Consider the following 26,110-nt stretch of genomic DNA (forward strand, 5'->3'; position numbering starts at 1 on the left):
CTCGGGCCCCAAAGCCCCACGCTGCGGCTGGGAGACCGCGCTCACCTTGCTGCTTGGACGTTCCCCTTTCTGTGGCTGGGAGCAAGCCCAGCGTCTCACCTGAGGAGAGTGTGCAGTCCTGGGAAGCCAGAAAAGGCCCTTGGTCTCCCCAAGACGGGCCCTGACAAGGAGTGGGACAGTTCCACCTAGAGAACACTGCACTCTTACTCCTGGGGGCGAAGGGTTCCCACTCCAGCTCAGAGCAGGGGTCTGTGTAGCCCAGTACCCCATCTCCAAGAGGGACCACCAGCACCAGCTGCTTCAGGGGAGAGAGCTAGGAACCCGTCAGATGGCAGCAAGAGTGATCAGCAGACAGTGGCCCCTCCTCAGGGCCTGGGTTTGCATCACCGGAGGTGGGGATTCCCCGCGCCCTGTATATTCCACTCCACGCTTTTCCAAGAGTCTGTTCTAGTCTGACACATTGTTCGATATAGTCTTTTGAGGCCCCAGGAATTACATCTCCCCACTCCAGAGGTTACATACATCCCTGCCCACCGTCACACACAAGCCGTTCATGTAATACAATGGACCCCAAGGATACTTGAGCACAGTTTAATAAGGGCTCCTGAAGGTATTGCAGGCAGCTCTTGGCTGCTGTGCCGGAGGACACAGCACAGGCCTGGTGCTACGGAGCCGTGTGCTGCTCTTTGTTCAATGCCGAACGCCACATCCAGTCCAGGCGCCTCCTAACTCCTGTGTCTGCTGCTTCAGTGGAAGCTGCAGAGGAGCAAGACGGCGAGGTCCCTGAGGCTAGCCCGGAGGAAGTGCCAGCCGACATAGTGACCATGACCCTGAAAAGAGAAGCCAGCATCCAGCAGAGAGGATTCAGCCGCAGGTAGGAACCTGTCCCCAGTCATCGGATATCATTCCCCCACCACCAGAACCTCCCCCTTTCCGTCCCTCTCCCTGTCCAGGCATCTCCCTCTGCCCTGGGCCTCTGCTGGGCTTCCTGGTGTTGCCGGCACCCAGTGCCGAGAGGCTGAACAACAGCTTGAGTTGGTTCGTTACCCGGTGTGCTACACCCAATAATCACAACGGGGTGGAGAAGCAGAAAAGTTTATTTGAAGCTTCAAATAGGTACAGGGAGATTTGAATCTCAAATCCTGCACACAGAGCAGGAAGTTACACAGGCTTTTATACATCCTTTTTCCCAGCATACTTATCCAATAGCAAGCTGCCCCAAGTATCCATATAGCCAGCCAATCCAGTTCCCAGCTAGTTCCCTGGTTCTCTGTATCATTTGTTAAACTATACATAAAGCTGCTTTATTCAGCATTGTTCTTCCATATCTGCCCTGTTTGGCCTTGCTTAGTTTCAGGCAGTCTGACTCTGCAGCATATTGTTGCAGATTCTCAGCAGAACTGCTGTGTGTGCCTCCAGGCAGGGGGGCCAAGGACACTTGGGCCTAGTACGCAGAGCTGCTGTGAGTGCCTCCAGGCGGGGGGGGGGGGCCAAGGACACCTGGGCCTAGTGCGAGGGGGCTTCATCGACACTCGTGGTCTTCCATCCCCTCGAGTTACCTAGTGGCCATGCCCCAGTGTCCCCAACACTGGGATGGAGGGGCCCTGTGTGAGGCTTCACTTCTTGGGGAACCTGTGGGAAAGCATCTGAGAGCCCTGGTCTCTGGAGCCTCCCTGACCTGCATGGCATGTGGGGCCCTCTGCTTTGCTCAGCTGCTGATCGGAAAGGGCCTGTCTGTCATGGTTCTGCTCCCCAGCCCAGCCTCGGCAAGTTCCTGCCTGCAGGGTTTCTCCAGCGGTCTTCCCCCCACACTCCCCTGTTGCAGCTGCCTCCCGACCCCGCCGCTCTCTGCTCCCCCACAATGCACTGGGCAGGATCGCGCTGCTGAGCGGCTAGCTTCCCCTCTAGTGTGACTTCTCCAGCGGTTTCTGTATGTCAGACATCAGCCCTTGGGCTTTTCCCTGGGGCTGGCTGGCTGGGCAATGGTGTGTCCGGAGTGCGGGGCTGGGCTTGTTTAGCTGGAGAGGGTGGAACAACGCTGGACTCGGAGGAATTACCAAAGAGTCCCGTTGAAATGTTTCTCTCGCCAAAGTCAGTGAGTCCCATGGCTGGTCCCTGGCAGATCCCGCCGCAGCCAGCATGCTGGAGCGGGAGGCTCAGTGCAGGGCGAGGCGGGTGGGTGGCTCCAAGTGCAGCTGCCCCGTGGCTAACGATGAGCAATCGCCCTATTGCAGCCTCAGCACCAGCAGCACCAAGTCCCTGCGAAAGGCCCTGCGAGCGAGTGAGGTGGGGCCCAAGGACAAGCAGCCTTCTGAGGAGGTGACAGGACAGAGGCTGATTGAGAAGGAGGCCATGGAAACAGGGAAGGTGAGAGAAGGGATCTTGTGGCTTGGGGGCGGGGACACTGTGAAATCCCACCCCACAGCTCGCCGCTTTACAACCACAATGGTTGCTTGAGAAAACTGACCCTCAGCTTTGCTGACCCCCATTTCACTGCTCCCGGCCTCTGTGTGAAGAGGGAGGCATGGAGGGGTGCTGCTGGGGTGTGTTTTGAGGGTGGGCTGCTGGCTATGGGAAGGCAGGGTGGGCGGGCAGTGCTGGGGAGAGCAGGGATGGGGTGTGTGGGAGGGAGTGGGGGGCTGTGTGGGGAGAGTGTGCGGGACTAGGTGGTGCTCTGAGGGGGCTTGATGGTGCTGTGTGGGGAGGGCATGGGATGCTGGGCAGTGCGGTGGGGAGGGTGTGGGAGCCTAAGCAGTGCTGGGGGGGGACTGGGCGGGGGCTGGGTGGGGAGGGCACGGGTGCTGGGGGGACGGGCTGGGCGGTGCTGGGGGGGGACTGGGCGGGGGCTGGGTGGGGAGGGCGCCGGAGCCTGGCAGTCCTGTGGGGGGGGACTGGGCGGGGGCTGGGTGGGGAGGGCTCGGGAGCCTGGCGGTCCTGTGGGGAGGGGACTGGGCGGGGGCTAGGTGGGGAGGGCGCGGGAGCCTGGCGGTGCTGGGGGGACGGGCTGGGAAGGGGCTGGGTGGGGAGGGCGCGGGAGCCTGGCGGTCCTGGGGGGTGGCTGGGCGGTGCTGGGGGGGGACTGGGTGGGAAGGGCGCAGGAGCCGGGCGGTGCTGGGGGGGCGGGCTGGGCAGTGCTGTGGGGAGGGCGCAGGAGCCTGGCGGTGCTGGGGGGGCGGGCTGGGCGGGGGCTGGGTGGGGAGGGCGCGGGAGCCTGGCGGTCCTGGGGGGTGGCTGGGCGGTGCTGGGGGGGGACTGGGCGGGGGCTGTGTGGGGAGGGCACGGGAGCCTGGCGGTGCTGGGGGGGCGGGCTGGGCGGGGGCTGTGTGGGGAGGGCGCGGGAGCCTGGCGGTGCTGGGGGGGCGGGCTGGGCGGGGGCTGGGTGGGGAGGGTGCGGGAGCCTGGCGGTCCTGGGGGGTGGCTGGGCGGTGCTGGGGGGGGACTGGGTGGGGGCTGGGTGGGGAGGGCACGGGAGCCGGGCGGTGCTGGGGGGGCGGGCTGGGCGGGGGCTGTGTGGAGAGGGCGCGGGAGCCGGGCGGTGCTGGGGGGGCGGGCTGGGCGGGGGCTGGGTGGGGAGGGCGCGGGAGCCTGGCGGTCCTGGGGGGTGGCTGGGCGGTGCTGAGGGGGGACTGGGCGGGGGCTGGGTGGGGAGGGCACGGGAGCCGGGCGGTGCTGGGGGGGCGGGCTGGGCGGGGGCTGTGTGGGAAGGGCGCAGGAGCCTGGCGGTCCTGGGGGGCTGGCTGGGTGGTGCTGGGGGGGGACTGGGCGGGGGCTGGGGGGGGAGGGCGTGGGAGCCGGGCGGTGCTGGGGGGGCGGGCGCGGGAGCTGGGCGGTGCTGGGGGGGTGGGCTGGGCAGGGGCTGGGTGGGGAGGGCGCGGGAGCCTGGCGGTCCTGGGGGGGTGGCTGGGCGGTGCTGGGGGGGGGACTGGGCGGGGGCTGGGGGGGGAGGGCACGGGAGCCTGGCGGTGCTGGGGGGGACTGGGCGGGGACTGGGTGGGGAGGGCACAGGAGCCGGGCGGTGCTGGGGGGCGGGCTGGGCGGTGCTGGGGGGGGCCTGGGCGGGGGCTGGGTGGGGAGGGCGCGGGAGCCTGGCGGTCCTGGGGGGTGGCTGGGCGGTGCTGAGGGGGGACTGGGCGGGGGCTGGGTGGGGAGGGCACGGGAGCCGGGCGGTGCTGGGGGGGCGGGCTGGGCGGGGGCTGTGTGGGAAGGGCGCAGGAGCCTGGCGGTCCTGGGGGGCTGGCTGGCGGGGGCTGGGGGGGGAGGGCGTGGGAGCCAGGCGGTGCTGGGGGGGCGGGCGCGGGAGCTGGGCGGTGCTGGGGGGGGTGGGCTGGGCAGGGGCTGGGTGGGGAGGGCGCGGGAGCCTGGCGGTCCTGGGGGGGTGGCTGGGCGGTGCTGGGGGGGGGACTGGGCGGGGGCTGTGTGGGGAGGGCACGGGAGCCTGGCGGTGCTGGGGGGGACTGGGTGGGGAGGGCACAGGAGCCGGGCGGTGCTGGGGGGCGGGCTGGGCGGTGCTGTGGGGGGGCCTGGGCGGGGGCTGGGTGGGGAGGGCGCGGGAGCCTGGGGTGCTGGGGGGCGGGCTGGGCGGTGCTGTGGGGGGGCCTGGGCGGGGGCTGGGTGGGGAGGGCGCGGGAGCTGGGCGGTGCGGGGGGGGTGGCTGGGCGGTGCTGGTGGGGGACTGGGCGGGGGCTGTGTGGGGAGGGCGCGGGAGCTGGGCGGTGCTGTGGGGGGGCGGCTGGGCAGTGCTGGGGGGGGTTGAGTGCTGCTGGGTGGGGAGGGCAGAGGTGTGGCTGCAGGCAGAGCTGCCTCGGGGTGCGTGCGGCGGCTGGGCTCCCTGGGACGCCGCAACAGCTGTGCTGCTCTGCAGGTGAAGTTCTCCCTGTACCTGCGGTACCTGCGCGCCGTGGGCTGGGGATTCTCCGCCTGGGTTTTCATCACCTACGTTGCGCAATACGCCGCCTACGTGGGGTCCAGCCTGTGGCTCAGTGACTGGACCGACGACTCGCTGCGGTACTGGAACAAGACCTACCCAACCTCTCAGCGGGACATGCGGATCGGGGTCTTCGGGGCGCTGGGCATGGCGCAGGGTAAGTCTGGGGACCCACCCAATTGAAATGGGAGGTGGTGAGCTGGGGGCACTTGGGCTGGAGAGCCCAGGGAAGGGTTGCTGAGGCCCCAGGCCTCTGCTTGAGCTGGCGGTTTGCCAGGGCCCAAGATTTCCCCCAGTGCACTGGATGGGGTTGCCAAGATTTCCCTGGGAGCTGGGAGCAGGCAGCTGGGGTCTGAGGCCTCCCTGGAAGCTGGAGGATTGCAGCCCAGCAGCACCCAATCTCTCCATGTGTGCCGGGGGTGTGTCGGGCCCAAGGTCCCGTGAGCCTGACCCTAACTGGCACATGCATGCGTTCTAGCTGCCTTCCTGATGGCCGGAGCCCTCCTGGCTTCCCGCGGTGCCATCCGGGCCTCCCGCGTGCTGCACCAGCAGCTGCTCAGCAATATCTTGCGAGTGCCCATGAGCTTCTTCGACACGACCCCCATGGGTCGCATCATCAACAGATTTGCCAAGGTGAGAGCTTGTGCCAGGGGGGACCCTGTGCCCAGTTGTCCTGGTGGGACCAGTGCCGGGGGTGGCAGCAGAGGGAGGGACGTTCCTTCAAACGTTTCACAGGCACATTTCTTGCTGCAATGCCAGTAGCTTTATCCTAGGAACCCTCACCCGGGGCAATTCCTGTGCTGGTGGAGACATGACGCCTTCCCCAGCAGCCCGCTGCCTTGTCAGCAGCCTCACGTGGCAGCATTTGGTCAGGTCTCAGCAGGGCTTTGTGATGTGAACAAGGTGGGTCCAAACTAGGAACCTGACTGGCCTTTAATCACGCAGAGCTAGAGCAGGAGTGGAGTCTAGTGGTTAGAGCTGGGGGGACTGAGAGCCAGGACTCCTGGTTCTGTTCTCAGATCTGGGAGGACGTGGGGTCTAATGGTTAGAATATGGGGAGCTGGAAATCAAGACCCCTGCGTTCATTTTCCCAGCTGTGCCACTGACTCACGACATGCCCCATGAGGCAAGTCCCTTCCCCTCTCTCTGCGTCAGTCTCCCTGTCTGGACAGTAGGATCACGCTGATCCCCAGGGCTGGAAGGCAGAGTGGTATCAGAGCTTCCCTTAGCATGTGCAGGGCCCTCTGGCCTCCTCCTGTCTCGCGGGGCCTTGCATCACTGCCTGCATCTCCCCTCTTCTCCATCTGTTCCCAGGACATCTTTACCGTGGATGAGACCATCCCCATGTCCTTCCGTAGCTGGCTGACCTGCTTTCTGGGCATCATCAGCACCCTGCTCATGATCTGCCTGGCCACCCCCTACTTCGCTCTCATCATCATTCCCTTGGGCATCTTCTATTTTTTCCTGCTGGTGAGTGGTTCTGGCACTTTCGGCGCAATGGGCGGGGCAGAGCTCAGCCTCTCTCCTTCCTTGGGCATTCCCAGAGCTGTGACCCCTGGGGCCGTCTGCCCAGCGTGTGTCACTGCAGACACACCTAGCGGAACTGGGGTCTCTGCCATCTGCCACGGGGGGGAAGGTCCTGGGTGCACATTGCAGTAATGGAGCTGCTTCTCTGGTCCCAGCGCATCTATGTCTCCACGTCCCGCCAGCTGAGACGTCTGGATTCCGTCACCAGGTCTCCCATCTATTCCCACTTCAGCGAGACAGTGTCAGGCCTGTCTGTGATCAGGGCCTACGGACACCAGCCGCGGTTCCTGCAGCACAACGACCGGATCATGGACATCAACCAGAAAAGTGTTTACTCCTGGATTGTCTCGAATAGGTGAGATGATTCCTCCCGCAAAGGGACAGACCAGCGGGGCCTGTATTCATCATGTGACTGGGCTGAGGGCAGCTCGCTGCAGTAAAATCAGTGCACGTGATTTCGATGGCTGTGGGGGGATCACTAGGAGCTGGGGCTCTCCTGGCCTTTGGCTTATCTGAAGAGCCTCATTTGGCCTCTGGATGTTCTGGGTGGGTCTTGGCTGGCTGAACTGGATACTGTGGAGCTAACCCCATAAGGTTCCAGACCCTGCATGGAGTCTGCATATTTCTGTTAGGAACAGGGGACTTTTGGGACAGGATCACATTCTAGCACGGGGCCTTGTTGGGGTGATTTTGGCTGATAGGGTGGGGCACTGCTGGGGGCTTCCATAGGCGGCGAGTTATATGGGCCCATGCTCCATCGATATTCAGGCTCCACCAATGTTTGGGCTTATATTTTCAGAGCCGTCCCGTCCATAGGATGGACCGGGGGAACCACCCTGGGCCCCGCTCTTTGGGGAGTCCCGCGCTTCAGTGGGACGTGGGGTACAGGGCATCCTGCGGGGGGCTAGCAGGGGGCCTGGTGCTGACCAGCCTCTTCCCATCCCTGCTCTGCCCCACTCCATCCCTTCCCCCAAGCCCTGCTCCACCCCCTCCCCACCCCAATTCCACCTCTTCCCCCAAGCCCCCACACTGCCTCTTTCCAGCTTCCTCCCCCTCCCCCAAGCGATGCCGGGAGCCGGCGGGACAGGGAAGGCTGGGGCCGGGTTGCTCACTGCTGCCGGTGCCAGGCCCCCCACTATCTCCCCAGGCCGCCCTGGACCCCGCATCCCCCTGAAGCGTGGGGCCTGGGGCGGTTGTCCCGGTATATCCTATGGATGGGACGGTTCTGCTTGGACCCATTCTGGGCACCACCAAAAATTATACAAACCTGGTGCCCACGGGATTCATGGAGAACTGGGGAGGTTACACTGTGGGGTGCTGAGGTGTTCTGGGTCAGTATTAGGAGTATTGGATGCTTCAGATAGATTGGGATGGTGCTGATGGGTGTTGGAGTGCTTGATTGAATGCTGGAGGGCATTGTTGGGTGTTGGGCACATTGCTGGTTGAGTGCTTTGGGTGGGTGGGGCTTAGAAGCTAGGAATTGTAGAAAATTGATAAGGGAAGCAAAATAACACACTGCGACATCTATAGCCAGAAGAGTAAGGGACAATAAAAAGGGATTTTTAAAAGTGTATTAGGAACAGAAGGAATCCTAACAACGGTATTGATCCATTACTAGATGGAAATGCTAAAATTTTCCTATTCTATTCTAAATATGAGCGCCTTCTAGTAGTGTATTAAGCACTATAATTACACATCTGTCACATGTTGTTTGTTCTGTCATCCTCTCCCCAGAGGGAGAGGTGTGTGCAGTGAAGTGTCTTGTTTCAATAGGTTTTTTTAGGGCTGTCAAGCTATTAAATAATTAATCACGATTAAGCTCGCGATTTAAAAAATTAATTGCGCAATTAATCGTGCAGTTAAACAATAATAGAATACCTTTTATTTAAATATTTTTGGATGTTTTCTACATTTTCAAATATATTGATTTCAATTACAACATGGAATACAAAGTGTACAGTGCTCACTTTATTTTTTATTACAAATATTTGCACTGTAAAAACCAAAAGAAATAGTATTTTTCAATTCACCTAATACAAGCACTGTAGTGCAATCTCTATCATGAAAGCTGAACTTACAAATGTAGAATTATGTTAAAAAAAAAAAACTGCATTCAAAAATAAAACAATGTAAAACTTTACAGCGTACAAGTCCACTCAGTCCTACTTCTTGTACAGCCAATTGCTCAGACAAACAAGTTTGGTTACAATTTGCAGGAGATAATGCTGCCCTACATTGTCTCCCTGTCCACCCCATCTCTTCTTCTACCCTGCTCCGCCTAGGTACATTGATTCGTAGATTATAAAACCAGAAGGGGCCATTGTGATCATGTATCATGAACTCCTGCATAGCACAGGCCATGGGACTTCCCTGAATTCATGCAGATTTGAACTAGAGCAGACCTTTTGAAAAACATCCAGTCCTCATTTAAAACACAGTAATCCAGTAGCAGTCACACCAGTGCCAAATGTAGAGGTAACATAACCTGAGCCTACATCCTCTGTTGAGTGCTGTAGCTATTTTTAGAAATCTCACATTGGTACCCAAGTCTTTTTCAGAGCACTGCTTCCCAGGATAGAGTCCCCCATCCAGTAAATATGGCCTACGTTCTGTGTTCCTAGAGGTATGATTATACCTTTGGCAGTATTGAAAAAGGTATTGTTTGAGTGTGCCCAGCTTCCTGACTGATCAAGATTGCTCTCTGTCAGTGACCTGTCCTTTTCATTATCTATCATTTCCTCAATCTGTATGTCATCTGCAAATGCTATCACTGGCGATTTTACGTTTTCTTCCATGACATAGATAAAAATGTTAAATAGCACAAGGTCAAGAACCAATCCCTGAGGGAACCCACTAGGCGGAGCAGGGTAGAAGGAGAGATGGGATGGACAGGGGGACAATGTAGGTGTGAGGTGCAATGGAAGTGACTGGTTTAGGTTAGATACTGGATGATTTGGGGGAGGATTTAGGATGAGACAGTGAAAGTGACTTGGGGACAATTGAGCGTGAGACCCGGTGATTTGGGAGGATGATTTATGATGAAACATGGTGTGACGGTGTTTCAGAGCTACACCCAGGGTGAATCACTACCACCTGCTCACAGCATGAGAGAGCCTTGTCTGTGCCCACCAGGGGAAACACTCCTCAGACACCGGCTACTTGTCTCCGTGAGCACCTGCTCTTTCCCTCTGCAGGCGAGCAATTTACACACCTGCTTTGTCACACTTGAGTGACCAGTCCCCTATCCGCTGAACACCTGCTGTTTACACTGATCCACTGGCTCCACAGAGACCGTGCACCATAGTTCACCGGTTTCACCTCAGTTCAGCAGTTGCCCTAGCACAAGGCTCGTGGACAGAAATTGAGGTTTATTTAACAGAGCTTGAGGTAAAGATTCAAATCAAAGCAAGTCTAAAGATTTGGAAAGATAAGATTACAAGTAAAAGAAAAACATTACACTCAATCTCTAGCCTAGACTTATTCACAAGTTACTTTTCTGTCTAATCAGGTATTTCTCACCCAAAGGTTGGTTCTTGCAGCGTTTGACCAGTCTAAAAAGCTGGGGTCAACTTTTCATGAACCAGGTTGACAGAGTGTCTTCTCCTGTCATGGATAACCACATGGGCAACTCTTCTCCTCTTTTACAGTCAGAGCCTATTTTCTGTTAGCTCATGGCCCCTTTTCCCAGAACTCTCTTGGAGTTTGTTTGTCCTTGTAAATCTCCAGCCAACATCTACTCCAGACAGTAAATAAACACCCTGTCTCCATGGGCGTCCATTGTTCTCATGTGGATTTGGTGGGCTCTCAGATGCCTCCTCCTCAAGTGGTAGTTTTCACTCCCAGCAGATTTGGAACACGAATATCCTACATTACATGGCTCTAAAATTGTTTTCCATAAAACATCTCCCAATAACTAGGACAATCAGCTAGACCTTCGCTTTCGGCAGAGACCACACACAGCCCCTTTTGGTGTAATGTTGAGGAAATGGTCGGACACATATGTAATGTCCCTGGCGGCACATACCTGGGCGTGAGGTGACTGTGGGAGTCATGGGATGCTAGGAGAGATGCTAGTGAGGACTAGCTCCATCCAGATCAGGCTGACGTGGGGCTGGTAGCCTGGGGGACGTAACGAGATGACATGGCGAGGCTGATATCTCACCTTTGACTGAGTGGATGTCTCCCCCCCTTCTGTGATGCACCTGCAGCTGTGCCCCCTTTTATTTTTTGTATGTATAAATACAAGGGAAGATATATGGTGTCACACAAGGGCTTTCCAGGGGAATACCCAGGCATGATGGGACGGGGAGAATTTAGGATGTAACTGGGAGATGGGGATGATGAGAGGGAAATATTTAAAATGAGGCACAGCCAGGTGCCTGGGAGGGGCGGTTTAGTGTGAGTTGGGTGATTACTGGGAAAGAATATTGCTGGTCAGACAGTTGTTTGCCAGTGGGGTTTTATTAGGGTGCTCGCTCGCAGATGAGGTAGGGTGTGACAGGGTGGATTAGTAGGGAATATTGAGGCCACAGGTAGGAGATTAAGAGCAGCAGTTCTGTGTGAGAAACAGGTGCCTGAGGGGAATATTTATGGTGAGGCCTGGGGAGGAGGATTGTGACGGACGGTGAGCGGATGGGGTGGCGCTGGGTGTTCCGGGTGGCCAGGAATGGTGCTGATGGTGCTCACTGTAAGTGCCCCACCATGCGAGCGTAGGTACAGGCAGGCTTCTCTCTCCCACGCCTCACCGCCAACGCTCTCCCTGCTGCAGGTGGCTTGCCATCCGCCAGGAGTTTGTCGGGAACCTGGTGGTTTTCTTTGCGGCTCTTCTGGCTGTGATTACAAGGGACTCTCTGGGGAGTGGCATCGTTGGGCTCTCCATCTCCTCAGCACTCAACGTGAGTCCAGCCGCTCAGGGGAACAAGGCCTCTCTGCTGTGCGGGGGCCTGCTCACATCCAGGGGGGCAGGGCTGTTCCCGGTGGCAGAGCCTCAGTGTCTGGTTCCTGCCTTCAGCTGGGAAGTGCTGCTGGGCATTTGGCCGGCAAAGGGGCTCTCCTCTGGGGGCTGCCAGCTGGGATGGCTGGAGATAAGAAAGAGACGTTCCCATAGCGAGGGGGGAAGCACATGCTGGTCCAGGACAGGGGCACTCCCTCTGTGGGTCCTGGGCCAGGATGGCGCTGGCCCATTGGGAGGAGGTGGGGACAGGGCAGGGGCCTTGCTGCTGGATGCGATGGGGTGAGCGAGGTTGCGGGGGGATGCTGCTTGGTGTGTTATAGCAGGATGGGGTCAGGATGCGGAAGCTCCTGCTAAGGGCACTGGGCCCTAGGAAGGGGCGAAGGTTTGGGTGTTCCAGGCTCAGGACCCGCTGGTCTCTGCTGTGCAGATAACCCAGACGCTGAACTGGCTGGTGCGGATGACATCGGAGCTGGAAACCAACATTGTGGCAGTGGAGCGAGTTCATGAGTACACGCAGGTGGAGAATGAGGTGAGAGTGGGTGAGGGAAAGGTGACTGAGAGATAGAGCGGGAAGTGGTACAGGGAGAACTGGGCACCTCTGCATATCCCACTTCATTTGCATGTTGCTACCCAGAGTGCTCTGCACCACAGTTCCCCAGTTATCAGACATCCTTTTAACACTCCTTTGCCAACCCCCAGGCTCCGTGGGTGACGGAGCAGCGACCACCCCCCGGCTGGCCTAGCAAAGGCGAGATCCAGATTACTGACTACCAAGTCCGGTACCGACCTGGGCTGGAGCTGGTTCTTCATGGGCTCACCTGTGATATTGGGAGCACTGAAAAGGTGAGAAGCCTCCCCGACAGACCCCTCTGGTTCTTTGCTGTCAGCTGATGATGGGGGTAGGGGGGGGAACACGACCCCCTCAGGGGTTTGATTCCAGGACTGAAACACTCATTGATTCAGATCAGAGCCAGAAGACATCACTTTATTTTGGAGAGTCCTCGAGTTTGAGGCCAGAAGGGACCACCAGATGATCTCGTCTGGCCCTCTGTGTATCACAGGCCACCAGCCCCACTCAGCACCCACCCACGAAGCCCAACAACCAAAATTAGACAAAATTACAACAGCTCTTAGACTAGATTATCTGCTGCAGCAGAGGAGAGGAGACACTAGTTGCACCAGTGCCCGAGGCCCCTGCAGTGGCAGGGAATTGACTGAGATGTACCAAGATAATCCTGGCAAGTGACCCACATGCTGCAGGGGAAGATGAAAAACACCCAAGGTCACTGCCAATCTGACCAGGGGAAATTCCTTTCCAACTCCACATACGGTGACCAGTTAGACCCTTAGCACGGGAGCTAGAACCAGCCAGCCCAGCACCTGAAAGAAAGAATGCTCGATCTCACCTCAGAGCCCTGTTCCCCCACATCCAGTGTCTCATCTCCAGCTGTTGCCATCCCTGATGGTTCAGAGGAAGGAGACACCCCACCTCCCCAGAAAAAAAACCCACAGAATACATTGAGGGTAAGGAAAAATTCCTTCCTGACCCCTCCAGGTGACTGAAGTCCTGAAGCATGAGCTTTAGAAACATGAGAAACTGAAAGGAACCCCAGGGCTTCCAAGCCCTGCTCCCCACCATAAGAACATAAGAATGGCCAGACTGGGTCAGACCAAAGGCCCATCTAGCCCAGTATCCTGTCTTCTGACAGTGGCCGGTGCCACATGCTTCAGAGGGATGACCAATCCTAGTCTTTTTAATCTCTTCTCATATGGAAGCTGTTCCATACCTTGATCATTTTTGTTACCATTTTCTGAACCTTTTCCAGTTCCAATATATCTTTTTTGAGATGGGGCAACCACATCTGCACACAATATTCAAGATGTGGGCATACTAGGGGTTTATATAGAGGCAATATGATATTTTCTGTCTTATTATTGTGGCAAGATGGCCGATGTTAGTATAGCGGGTCTTGCGTTTTCTTGGCGGGGGACTAAGGCACCACCCCTTGCCCCTGCTCTTGGGCCACCGAGGTCTCTGCTAGTGGCCCGGGAAGGTGGTAGAGGAGGGAAGTGGGGGAGGGGTCTGGGTTTGCTCCTCACTCTGAGCCCCAGCCCCTCTTATTAACCCCTGCAGGTTCTTACCCTCCTCCCTCTTGGGTGGGGAACCTTCGGTCCTTAGACGCTGGGGGAGGAAGTCTCCCTCACTTCAGTTCTCTGGCCTTTCAAATCTAACAACACACCTCCAAGCTCCAGTCCTCTCTCTTTCCTCCTCCTTTTTCTGGCTGCCTGAAGCAGGTGGTTTTATTAGGTTCCTGACAGGGCTTAATTGACTACAGGTGCTCCAATGAACCTGTAGCAACCCTCCCTAGTCCACAGGGAACCACGCGTTAATTAGCCTAGGGTTTATATATTTCGCCTCTACCCCTGCTCCCTGGCCATTCTGTATCACGTTATCCATCCCTTTCCTAATTGGGATAGATAATTAGGTTTTTAACTGCTGCTGCACATTGAGTGAATGTTTTCAGAGAACTATCCACAATGACTCTGAGATCTCTTTCTTGAGTAATAACAGCTAATTTGGACCCCATAATGTTGTATGTATAGTGGGGATTATGTTTTCCAATGTGAATTACTTTGCACTTATCAACATTGAATTTCATCTGCCATTTTGTTGCTCAGTCACCCAGTTTTGTGAGATCCCTTTTTACTTCTTCACAACAACCATGACATGCTACCCTGTCATACAATTACACTCCTAAATGTGCCCAGGTCTCTCTCAAAACTAATTCAGTTGTTTGCCTCCATAACTCCTGTTGGAAGTTAATTCCAGTGCCTCTCTCCTCTGCAGGCTAGAAATCTTCTAATTTCTAAATAAGCTAAAATAACCCCAAGCTCTTCTAGTCTGCTCTCATAAAATAGTCCCTCTGTTCCCTGGATCAGCCCTGCAGCTCTTCTCTGCACTGGTTCCTGTTTGAATTTGTCTTTCTTGAACATGGTTGGCCAGAACTTTACCCAGTATTCCAAATGACGTCTTACCAGTGCATTGTACAGTGGCATTAATACTTCTCTCTCTCCACTGGAAACGCCTCGCCTGATACATCCTAGGATCACTTTGCCTTTTTTGCAGCCATATCACATTGGTAGCTTGTCATCCTGTGACCAACCCACACATTCAAGTCTCTCTCCTCCTCTGTCACTTCCAAATGATGAACCTCCCCGCAACTTGTAGCAGAAATTCTTATTATTAGACCCTAAGTACCTGAGCTTACACTTTTGTATTATTGAATTGCATCCCATATCTATCACTCCTGTCTTCAAGGACACTTCTACTATTTGTGCCAAGGTCATTAATATTAATAAAAATACTGAATAAAATTGGTTCCTTGAAGAACTCCACTAGTGACCTCCCTCAAGTCTGATAGTTCACCTTTCAGCACAACCCGTTGCCTTCTTCCCTTTAGCCAGTTCCTTATTCACCTTGCAATTCTTGTACTAATCCCCATCTTCTCTAATTAGTAATTTTCCATGTTGTTCTGTGACAGGATCCCCGGGGTAAAACCTGGAACTGGGGTACCACTGTACTGTCCAGCTTGGGCTGTCTCGCCAATGTTTTGCTAGGGACAAACAGCAAACCCCTCCAGGTGCTGTTATCACTCAGCACAACAGTGTGAGGAGCCCCACATTCAGCTAGATTGCATGCATGCTCCCAGAGCCACTCACAAATCACACAGAGAAAGGCACCAGTCAGGCTTGACAAAGCCCTGGCTGGGAGGATTTAGTTGGGGATTGGTCCTGCTTTGAGCAGGGGGTTGGACTAGATGATCTCCTGAGGTCCCTTCCAACCCTGATATTCTATGATTCTAATTCCCCTCAGCTCCCCAGCCTGGCTCTCCAGAGCTGTACTGTCCTGCCTGGTCAGAATCCTGACCTGTGTCAGTTTATTACCCAGTCTGCCCCTCCCTCAGTGTGGAGAGACATACACAAGCCTTTGTAAACTGAACTGAGATTTCCCAAGTACTTCAACCAAAATGTACTGTTTTAAGTAAAATATAAAACAGATTTATTAACAACAGAAAGATAGATTTTAAGTGATTATAAGTGGTAGGCATAAAAGGTCAGAGATAGTTACCAGAGAAAATAAAAGTAAGCGCACAGTCTAAATCTTAAACCTTATTCGACTAGGCAGTATTTGGATCAAGCAGTTTTCTCACCCTACTGGATGTTACAATTCTTAATACACAGGCTTCCCCTTTCAAGCCTGGGACCAGTCTCCTCAGTTGAAGTGTGTCTTCTCAGTGTTTTTGTTGCTTCTAGTGTAGGTGGAGGGAGGAGAAAGGTGAAAACATGATGCCACTGTCCCATATTTTATATCCTTAGTCCATGTGCTTGGAAGACACTAGCCCAGGCATGTCCTGGTGGGCTTTGCTGAGTCACAGAGCTAAGCAATTCCCTGGCCTAGTCTTGTGCAACTGAGTCATAAAGATGTAAATTCCTTGATTACAACTCCCCTGCTGATTAATGGTCATTTAACACCCTCCTGGGTGGGGCTCATCACCCTTATAGTAGAGACTCTCAGACTTACAACATATTTCATTAGCAACCATACAGCAAAATCTCATAACTTCATCCATATCAATGATATACATATTTTAACAGAACAATGTGTTTCAGCAGATCATGACCATTCATATGATATTCTACATGGCATGCTTTCTATGAAATATATCATAATTATATGACAAGGGTGGATATGGGGGTTCCAGGGTGCTGCTTTGAGGTACAGAGTGCCACAGGTACCGTGTTGAATGCTTTACTGAAGTCCAAGTATATTGGATCTGCTGGATTTCCTTTATCTAAAAAGCAGTTATTTATCAAAGAAGGAAATCAGGTTACTCTGGCATAATATACTTTTGGTAAACTCATATTGCATTACATCCCCTTTTTTGTTTACCTCCATGAATTTAATTATTATTTCCTTCACAACTTGTTCCAAAGTCTTGCATATTACTGAGGTCAGACTAATAGGTCTGTAATTGCCTGGATCACTTCTTTTCTGTTTCTTAAATATAGGTACAACATTGGTTATTCGCTAGTCATATGGTACTACCTCCCCAAATAGACAGATTTATTAAAAATCCTTGTTACCAGACTAGCAATTTCATGTGCCAGTTCTTTCAGCGTTCTGGGATGGAAATTATCAGGTTTCTCCCCAATTTGAGTACATTAAGCTGTTGGAATTTTTCTTCCTCCTCAGATGTGGTTAACTTCACTCAGCTGTACTGCCTTCATACACGTTCCATATTATCATGCTGATTGGTAACTGAGGCAAAGTATTCATTTCATTTTTGGGCAACACCTAGGTTATCTTTAATCTCCTCCCATCCACACTGAAAAGTGACCAAGCCTCATCCTTCCTTATTTTTATAACGAAAGCACATCATTAGTTCTTTTAATTTCTTTGACAAACATTAAACCATTTTGACTTTTAGAAATTCTCATTTTATTCCTACATTTTCTAATCTCCACAATATAGTTTTCTTGATTAATCCCTTTACCATTCCCCTAGGCTCTCTGCTTACTCCTAATAACTTTTTTGAGGTGTCAGGTATCAGAGGGGTAGCCATGTTAGTCTGCATTTGTAAAAGCGAAAGAGTCCTGTGGCATCTTATAGACTAACAGACGTATTGGAGCATAAGCTTTCGTGGGTGAATACCCACTTCGTTGGATGCATGAGGCTGCATGATGCTTTGCCGCTTTTTTGAGGTGGTTATTCATCCAGCTGGGTCTGGAGCCTTTCCCTACAAGTTTTTGGGGTTTTTTTAAGTCCTTAAGCTCTTCGGTCCAGTTGACTTCTTTAACTAATTCCATTAATTTTTCAAACTGTGCTCTTTTGAAATGAAAACCATAGCTGATGCCCTGGTTTTGATGATCCTTCCATTTAATCTAAACTGAATCAACTCGTCATCCCTTGATCCAAGGTTAGCTCCTCCAACCAGCTCTTCTGTGATATCCTCACTACTTACCCAACCATATAAAATTACATCACCTCTTGTTGGTGCAGTGACAAGCTGATGAAGAAAACTGTTGTCTATCACATCCACGAATAACTGAGCCCTACTGGTATGAGTAGCATTTATTCACTAAGCTATGTCCATGCAGTTGAAGTTTCCCATTATGACACAATTCCCAATAGTATTGATTGATCTAATAATAATATTCAAGCGCTCTCTGTCCATATCTGAGTCTGACCCTGTGGGTCTACAACAGACCCCTAACACTATCCTAACAGAACCTCTTTTACAATCCCTCCTCAAGATGATTTTGACCCAAACAGATTCTGTTTTGTCCATATTACCTCTTATTTCTTTACAGTTTACTGAATCATTGATGTACAATGCTACTGTAACCATGCCTCAGTGGGTCACAACTGAGGATGTCAAATTCAAGACAAACTGCTGAAAAATAGGGCAGATACACCCCGAGACTGGTGGCTAATCCCCGATAAGATATACCAAATCTGCAACAAAAGTAAACTTCTGTTTCACCACGTTGGCTAACAAGAAAACATAAAGGCACTTTCCTCAGGCATTCCAGTTCTTATATCTCCACCAAAAACAGTGGATTCAGAGATGAGTGGTTCTTTGCAACCAGTCTCATCAAATAATAGGTTCTTCTGATCCCAAAGGACCAGCCACAGACCCAGGTCAATATATAACTTAGATCTTACCCAAAAATCACACTGCTGCCAATCCTTTAGTAGGTAAAATCATAGAATATCAGGGTTGGAAGGGACCTCAGGAGGTCATCTAGTCTAATCCCCAATTTTTGCCCCAGATCCCTAAATGGCCCCCTCAAGGATTGAACTCACAACCCTGGGTTTAGCAGGCCAATCCTCAAACCATTGAACTATCCCTAGCCCCCTCGAGGTTTATTCATAAAAAGACACAAATAAAGATGAGAGTTAAAATTGGTTAAAAGAAACAAATACATACAGGAATTGCAAAGTTCGTGGTTCAGGCTTGTAGCAGTGATGGAATAAACTGCTGGCTTAAGTCAAGTCTCTGGAGAACATCCACAGCTGGGATGGGTCATTCAGTCCTTTGTTCATAGCGTCAATTTGTAGCAAAGTTCTTTCAGAGATAAGGAGCAGGATTGAAGACAAAATGGAGATGTTTCCAGGGCCTTTTATAGCTTTTGCCATGTGGAGAGCATGCCATTGTTCTTACTGTGGAAAATTACAGCAACACGATGGCATTTGGAGTCACATGCGCAAGCCCCATGTCCATGCATGTTGCCTAGTCACAGCGGGACATTCCATTCAGTGTAGATGGGCGTCTCCCATGGTCCATTGTGAGTTAATGTACTTGGATGGGTCACTCAATTTGAATAGTCCCTCCAAGATGTGCTGCCTAGCTACATTGTGGGCGTTACCTCAGGAGCAAACATTTGCAATCCAGATATAGAGCCAATACTTATAACTTCAAGTACAAAAATGATACATAAATACAAATAGCATAATCATAACCTTTTCATAGACACCTCACTTGACAACCTTTGTACAAGATTTCCTGCAAATATATAACAGTGGTTGCAACACTGATCTATATGGTCATATTTTAATCAGATAACATCACAGCTACTCCACCACCTTTACTTTTATGCCTATCCCTCCTAAACAGCACATAGAATCACAGCCCTGTAGGACTGGAAGCGACCTCGATAGGCCGGACTCATGAACTGTAACACTCGTATTTGTACTTTGTCTCTCCTTGCTCCCCATCCGCTCACCTTGTGGTGTTTGCCTGGCCCTTACTATAGCTTTGCTTGGCTGGTTTTTTCCGCACCTGAGCATGGAAGCCTGACATGGAGATTTCATGAGTCTCTCCCAACCTTCTCCCCTCATCTTCTAGTTGAAATAGCAAGGCCTGCTCCCAAGTCCGGAGCGGAGGATGTCAGTGGTCTCTTTGTCAGTCTCATCCCATCTGCCTGGCCAAACTCAGGGATCTGAACCCACCGGTTACTGGAGTCACCGGGTCAGCAGAGCCGACCCTACACGCCAAGAAGGTTCTTTGCCATGCAGCCTCCAACCGGAAAGGAGCTGTCCTGGCTTTGCACTCACTGCGCATGTGAGAGCTGGGAAGCCGGGCAGCAGTGACATGAGCTACCAGAACTCAGCCCGTGAGGCACAGGGAGGGGCAGCGAGGTGGGCATGGGAGGGGGCAGCAGTACCCAGGGATAGATGCCAGGAAATCTATCCGAGTTACCCAGGAAAGAATTTTCTGTAGTATCTGGCTGATGAATCTTGCCCATATGTTCAGGGTTCAGCTGATCGCCATATTTGGGGTCGGGAAGGAATTTTCCTCCAGGGCAGATTGGAAGAGGCCCTGGAGGTTTTTCGCCTTCCTCTGTAGCATGGGGCACGGGTCACTTGCTGGAGGATTCTCTGCACCTTGAAGTCTTTAAACTACGATTTGAGGACTTCAATAGCACAGATATAGGTGGGAGGTTTTTTTTGTAGGAGGGGGTGGGTGAGATTCTGTGGCCTGCGTTGTGCAGGAGGTCAGACTAGCTGATCATAATGGTCCCTTCTGACTTAAATATCTATGAATCTATGAAAGCGAATCCAGGGGAATGAAGCCATGGGAGAGCCAGGGCTACAGCAGGGCGCGTGAGTGTGGGCAGCACAAGGGCTGGGCACCCCCTACCATACAGATACCGAGAACGGGAGCCAGCCAGAGAAGAGCCACAGAACTAATCAGGGGGCCAGTGAGTGGGAGCGACAGAGCAAAACCTGCCCACTGTGGCTAAAGCGGGGGGGGGCCCAGGCCTTCCCAGCTCCAGCAGGCTAACTGCCCAGAGTGCTGTCTCCACAGGTCGGTGTTGTGGGCAGGACGGGGGCTGGGAAATCCTCTCTCACCAACTGCCTATTCCGGGTCCTGGAGGCTGCAGGAGGGAAGATCGTGATTGATGGGGTGGACATATCGACCATCGGCCTCCATGACCTACGCCAGAGTCTCACCATCATCCCCCAGGTGAGCGCTGCACGGGCAGAGCTGCATGCCCGGTCTCTGGCAGCAGCTGGCCAGGGATTTCGCAATAGGGCAAATGTGTGGGGTGGGCACTGTGCCTCTCCATAGAAGCTCCATACCCCAGGTGTCTCTGTTCATTAACTTATCCCAGCCTGCCACTGTGGGGCAGCCAAAACCTAATGGGGCACTATGAGCAGGAGGGGCCCAAGCCGGAGCCCCCAGCCCCTCGGTGTGGAAGGAGGGGAGCTGACAGCAGCTGCAGCAGGAGACACAGCATGACGGGTCCCATCCCACCCTGGGCACCACCTGAGCTCTGGAAGCGAAAGCTCAGACGCCTCCCATTCTGCTCCCTGGGCACGGTGGGAAATGGTACCAGATGTGGTTCAGCCCAAGCCCAGGATCAGCCTGCTGGTCTCTCGCTGGGAGCCTAGACTCAGCCAGTAACCTTCACCCAGCCTGCTGAGACCGATTTGCTGGCTCCTCTGATCCGTAAGGCTGGTGACCTGCCCTCAGCCTGTGGCTGTTGGAGCTGCAGCATGGCCAAGCTCTTGGTGAAGCATCCCTGGTAGGAGACTAACCCTGCCCCTCCAGCCAGTGCGTTGCCCAGCTGTGGGCACTGTGGGCAGCCAGTTTGTGTGGCGGGACAAACAGCTCAGAGCTGGCTCGAGTCAAACAGAGCAGACTTAGCTGCAGCGGGTGTCCCCCCTTGTGTCTAACTGTAATGGGCTTACAAGCACCTCATGGCTCTGGGGCTGGCAGGACCCCAGACCTAGCGCAGTCAGAGACCCCTGTGCTGGCCTTGCAGGACCCGGTGTTGTTCTCCGGGACTTTACGGATGAATCTGGACCCGTTTGACCAGTACTCGGATGAGGAGATCTGGAAAGCCCTGGAGCTGGCCCACCTGAAGACATACGTGCTGGACCTACCTGAAAGACTGTCCCACCAAGTGAGCGAAGCAGGGGAGAACTTGAGGTAGGTGGGCTAATCTTGGGGGGCCTCACCGCCTGCCCAGCTCCAGAGACACATCCCTCCTCCCTCCCAGGGAGAGTAGAGCACGGCCTGAGCATGCCCTAGGCCTCACCGCCTGCCCAGCTCCAGAGACACATCCCTCCTCCCTCCCAGGGAGAGTAGAGCACAGCCTGAGCATGCCCTAGGCCTCACCGCCTGCCCAGCTCCAGAGACACATCCCTCCTCCCTCCCAGGGAGAGTAGAGCACGGCCTGAGCATGCCCTAGGCCTCACCGCCTGCCCAGCTCCAGAGACACATCCCTCCTCCCTCCCAGGGAGAGTAGAGCACGGCCTGAGCATGCCCTAGGCCTCACCGCCTGCCCAGCTCCAGAGACACATCCCTCCTCCCTCCCAGGGAGAGTAGAGCACGGCCTGAGCATGCCCTAGGCCTCACCGCCTGCCCAGCTCCAGAGACACATCCCTCCTCCCTCCCAGGGAGAGTAGAGCACGGCCTGAGCATGCCCTAGGCCTCACCGCCTGCCCAGCTCCAGAGACACATCCCTCCTCCCTCCCAGGGAGAGTAGAGCACGGCCTGAGCATGCCCTAGGCCTCACCGCCTGCCCAGCTCCAGAGACACATCCCTCCTCCCTCCCAGGGAGAGTAGAGCACGGCCTGAGCATGCCCTAGGCCTCACTGCCTGCCCAGCTCCAGAGACACATCCCTCCTCCCTCCCAGGGAGAGTAGAGCACGGCCTGAGCATGCCCTAGGCCTCACTGCCTGCCCAGCTCCAGAGACACATCCCTCCTCCCTCCCAGGGAGAGTAGAGCACGGCCTGAGCATGCCCTAGGCCTCACCGCCTGCCCAGCTCCAGAGACACATCCTTCCTCCCTCCCAGGGAGAGTAGAGCACGGCCTGAGCATGCCCTAGGCTGTCCAAGAGCCCAGCCAGCCAGCAGGACTAATCCCCGTAGGAATGCATGACCCACTGTGAGGCTATAGGGAATGAGGGAGCATGGGGGGCAGCAAGGCCAGGGGGAAGGGTGCGGTTTGGGGGGGGCGGGCAAGGCGCATGTGGGTGCAACCTAGTCATCATGAGGTGAGAGGCAAAGTGTCATCATGGATCAAAAACTGGCTAGGAAACAGAAAGCAAAGAGTAGGCTTAAATAGCCAATTTTCATTCTGGCTAAAGGTTGGCAGCGGGAAGTACGTGGTCCAGGTTTGTACAATACATTTATTAATGGTCCGGAAAGAGGCTGAGCAGTGAGGCAGTGATTTTGTAGATAACACACAGCTATATGGGGGAGTCAAATCCAGAGATGACTGGGAGGATCTTCAGAGGGACCTGATCAAGCTAGGGGAATGGGCAACATGATGAAAGATGAAATTCACTGGTGATAAGTGCAAGTAATGCACACTGGAGGGAGAGGAAAAACTGAACAACTCACACACCATATGGGGTTGTAAATTAACTGTATTAGTGACACTCGTACCTCACTGTAGCCAGCTCAATGGTGACCTCTTCTCAAAGTGCAGCTGTGGTCCAAAAAGGGTACAAAACAGTTCAGAGTCAAGCTAGAAGGGCATAACGAATGGGGTCCTGAGGGCTCTGTCCTGGGTTCAGTTCTGTTCAGTATCTTCATCAATGATTTCGATACTAGCACAGAGAGTACACTTATAAAGTCTGTGAACAATACCACGCTGGGAGGGGTTGCAAGCGCTTTTGAGGACAGGATTAGAATTCAAAGTGAGCTGGACAAACTGGAGAATTGATCTTAAGTAAATAGGATGAAATTCAATAAGGACAAATGCAAAGCACTACACATCAGAAGGAACAATCAAATGCATAAATACAAAATGGGAAATGACTGCCTAGGTAGGAGTGCTGCAGAAAAGGATCTGGGGATAATAGTGGATCACAAACATAGTGGATCAACAGTGTAATACTGTGCAAAAAAAGTGAACATAATTCTGAGATGTGTTAGTAGGAGTGTTGTGAGCAAGACATGAAAAGTAATTCTACTCTGTTCCGCACTAATAGGGCCTCAACTGGATTTAGTGTATCCAGGTCTGGCACCACGCTTCAGAGAAGAAAGTCCAAAGGAGAGCAACAAAAATTATTAAAGGGCTAGAAAACATGACCTATGAGGAAAGATTGGAAAAATTGGGTTTGTTTAAGCTGGAGAAGAGAAGACTGAGAGGGGACATGATAACAGTCTTCAAGTATGTAAAAAGTTGTTATAAAGCGGAGGATGCTAACTTGTTCTCCTTAGCCACTGAGGACAAGACAAGCAGCAGTGGGCTTCAGTTGCAGCAAGGGAGAGTTAGGTTGGACGTCGGGAAAAAAACTTCCTGACCGTAACAGTAGTTAAACACTGGGACAAATGACCTAGGGAGGGTGTGGAGTTGCTGTCATTGGAGGGGTTTTTAAAGAACAGATTAAACAGCTCCCAGGAATGGTCTAGATTAGTGGTTCTCAACCTGTGGTCCGCGGATCCCAGGGGTCTCTGGCCTATGTCAAGGGGTCTGCGAAAGACTTATTCTGAAGCCTGGCTGACCAGAATTCACCTATGTATGCAGACAATAGATTTCCAAAAGGGCCCACACCGCCATCCAAAATTTTTTAGGGGTCCACAACTATAAAAAGGTGGAGACCCATTGCTCTAGTTAAGACGTAGGCCTGCCCCACTGCAGGGGCCTGGACTAGATGCTCTGGCCTTCCTGCCCTGCAGTTCTACGCTTCTGTGTGAGGTCGCGTAAGGAATAGACTGGTGCATAATACTTCCTAAGTCAGTGATGTGGCCGCATTTGAATAGCGTGTCCAGTATCGGTCACCTCATCTCACTCAGCATAGTGCTGACGTGTGTGTGTGTGTGTGTGTGGGGAGGGGGGTTCAGAGGCAAGCAATGAGAGTGAGCAAGGGCCTGGAAAAACGCTCACATGACGAGCGAGTGACAGGCTTGGAATTGTGTCCCTTCGATAGAAGACAGCTAAGGGGGTGGGGACACATAAGAATGGCCATATTGGGCTAAATCTATATAAAATACTGACGAAGTGAGAGGCTAAATGGGGAATGTCTGTTTTCCCTGTCTTCTAAAACAAGACCAAGGAGACAGACAAGGACCCTCCCGGCTTCCTCACCCCCACATGTGTAATTAGGTTGTGGAACGCCTTGCCACAGGAAGTTGTTGAAGCCAAGAAATTAACACACTTCCGAAAGGAACTGGACATGTGTATGGCTAGTAAGACTGTCCAGTGTTAAGAGTGGTTAATGCTAAGAAAAATGTTGCTACATGATTAAGTCTAATTCTTCAAGGTACAGGCTGCTCTCTGACTAAGCGAGGTCCATCTGAGCCCTAATGGGGGCAGAGGCTCCAACACCTTCCTCTGCAGCATCTGGTGCTGGGCTAGACAGCCTTGTGTCTGAGCCCGGCTCCCACGTGCCCTGTGGCCTAACCCTTCTCAGTGATTGGCTGATGGGGCAGGAGAGGAAGGGTGCGATGCTGCCACTCGGCTACTCCCGGTCGCTCACTCGCCCTCCGTGGCGGAGATGGTGCTGGGCCTGTTCTCAATCCGCCCAGCGTCAGGGCTAGTAATGCTGGTGTTTTTTCCCCACCCCAGCATTGGGCAGCGGCAACTGCTGTGTCTGGCCCGAGCCCTGCTCCGCAAATCCAAGATCCTCGTCCTCGATGAGGCAACAGCAGCTGTGGATCTGGAAACAGATCATTTAATCCAGACAACAATCCAGAGCGAATTTGCCAACTGCACTGTCCTCACCATCGCCCACCGCCTGCACACCATCATGGACAGCAACAGGTGGGTGTGTGTCTGTGTGTACACTCGCGCCCCTGCAATACTCACCGTAATGGCCAGCCAGGGGAGTGGGGGAGGAGCGTGGGGGCACTGTACCCACCATCATGGCCAGCCAAGAGCAGAGCAATGCGGGGAGGGGAGGGCGGGGGGCTCCAGGGAGGTTCTTTACACACCATCCTGGCTAGCCCGAAGGGGGTTAGGGCACTGTAGCCACCATCCTGGACAACCCCCCTCCCCCTGAAGCTGTTGCTGTACACTCCATTCTGCATGGGTAGGTGCACACAGGTTCTATACGCACCATCGTGGCCAGCCGGGGGGGGGTGTGTGCTGTACACACCATCGCAGACAGCAATGGGGTGTGTGTGCACATGGGTGCTATACACACCATCGTGGCCAGCTGGTGGGGGGGGGGGGTGCTGTACACACCATTGCAGACAGCAATGGGGTGTGTGTGCACATGGGTGCTATACACACCATCGTGGCCAGCTGGTGGGGGGGGGGTGCTGTACACACCATCGCAGACAGCAATGGGGTATGTGTGCACATGGGCGCTATACGCACCATCATGGCCAGCCGGGGGGGGGGGGGGGGGGGGGGTGCTGTACACACCATCGCAGACAGCAGTGGGGGTGTGTGTGCACATGGGCGCTATACGCACCATCGTGGCCAGCCAGGGGCGGGGGTGCTGTACACACCATCGCAGACAGCAATGGGGTGTGTGTGCACATGGGTGCTATACACACCATCGTGGCCAGCCAGGGGCGGGGGTGCTGTACACACCATCGCAGACAGCAATGGGGTATGTGTGCACATGGGTGCTATACACACCATCGTGGCCAGCCGGGGGGGTGCTGGTGCTGTACACACCATTGCAGACAGCAATGGGGTGTGTGTGCACATGGGTGCTATACACACCATCG

The 26,110-nt window shown here is 53.9% G+C and overlaps 1 protein-coding gene across 2 annotated transcripts in view; it reads left to right on the forward strand.

Annotated features, from left to right (window-relative positions):
• Positions 1-26,110, forward strand: part of ABCC2 (ATP binding cassette subfamily C member 2) — a 75,637-nt gene that overhangs the window by 47,519 nt on the left and 2,008 nt on the right. For both annotated transcript variants that reach the window (XM_037903604.2, XM_043552394.1), the window contains exons 20-31: positions 751-874; positions 2,235-2,367; positions 4,862-5,081; positions 5,403-5,557; positions 6,239-6,394; positions 6,607-6,806; positions 11,220-11,346; positions 11,833-11,934; positions 12,105-12,248; positions 20,279-20,437; positions 21,240-21,406; positions 24,999-25,193. In XM_037903604.2, coding sequence (XP_037759532.1) covers positions 751-874; positions 2,235-2,367; positions 4,862-5,081; positions 5,403-5,557; positions 6,239-6,394; positions 6,607-6,806; positions 11,220-11,346; positions 11,833-11,934; positions 12,105-12,248; positions 20,279-20,437; positions 21,240-21,406; positions 24,999-25,193 — 1,882 coding nt within the window. The remainder of the gene's footprint in view (positions 1-750; positions 875-2,234; positions 2,368-4,861; positions 5,082-5,402; positions 5,558-6,238; positions 6,395-6,606; positions 6,807-11,219; positions 11,347-11,832; positions 11,935-12,104; positions 12,249-20,278; positions 20,438-21,239; positions 21,407-24,998; positions 25,194-26,110) is intronic.

Source organism: Chelonia mydas, chromosome 7 (assembly GCF_015237465.2).
Source record: "Chelonia mydas isolate rCheMyd1 chromosome 7, rCheMyd1.pri.v2, whole genome shotgun sequence".
In the NCBI taxonomy this organism is placed as follows: Eukaryota; Metazoa; Chordata; order Testudines; family Cheloniidae; genus Chelonia; species Chelonia mydas.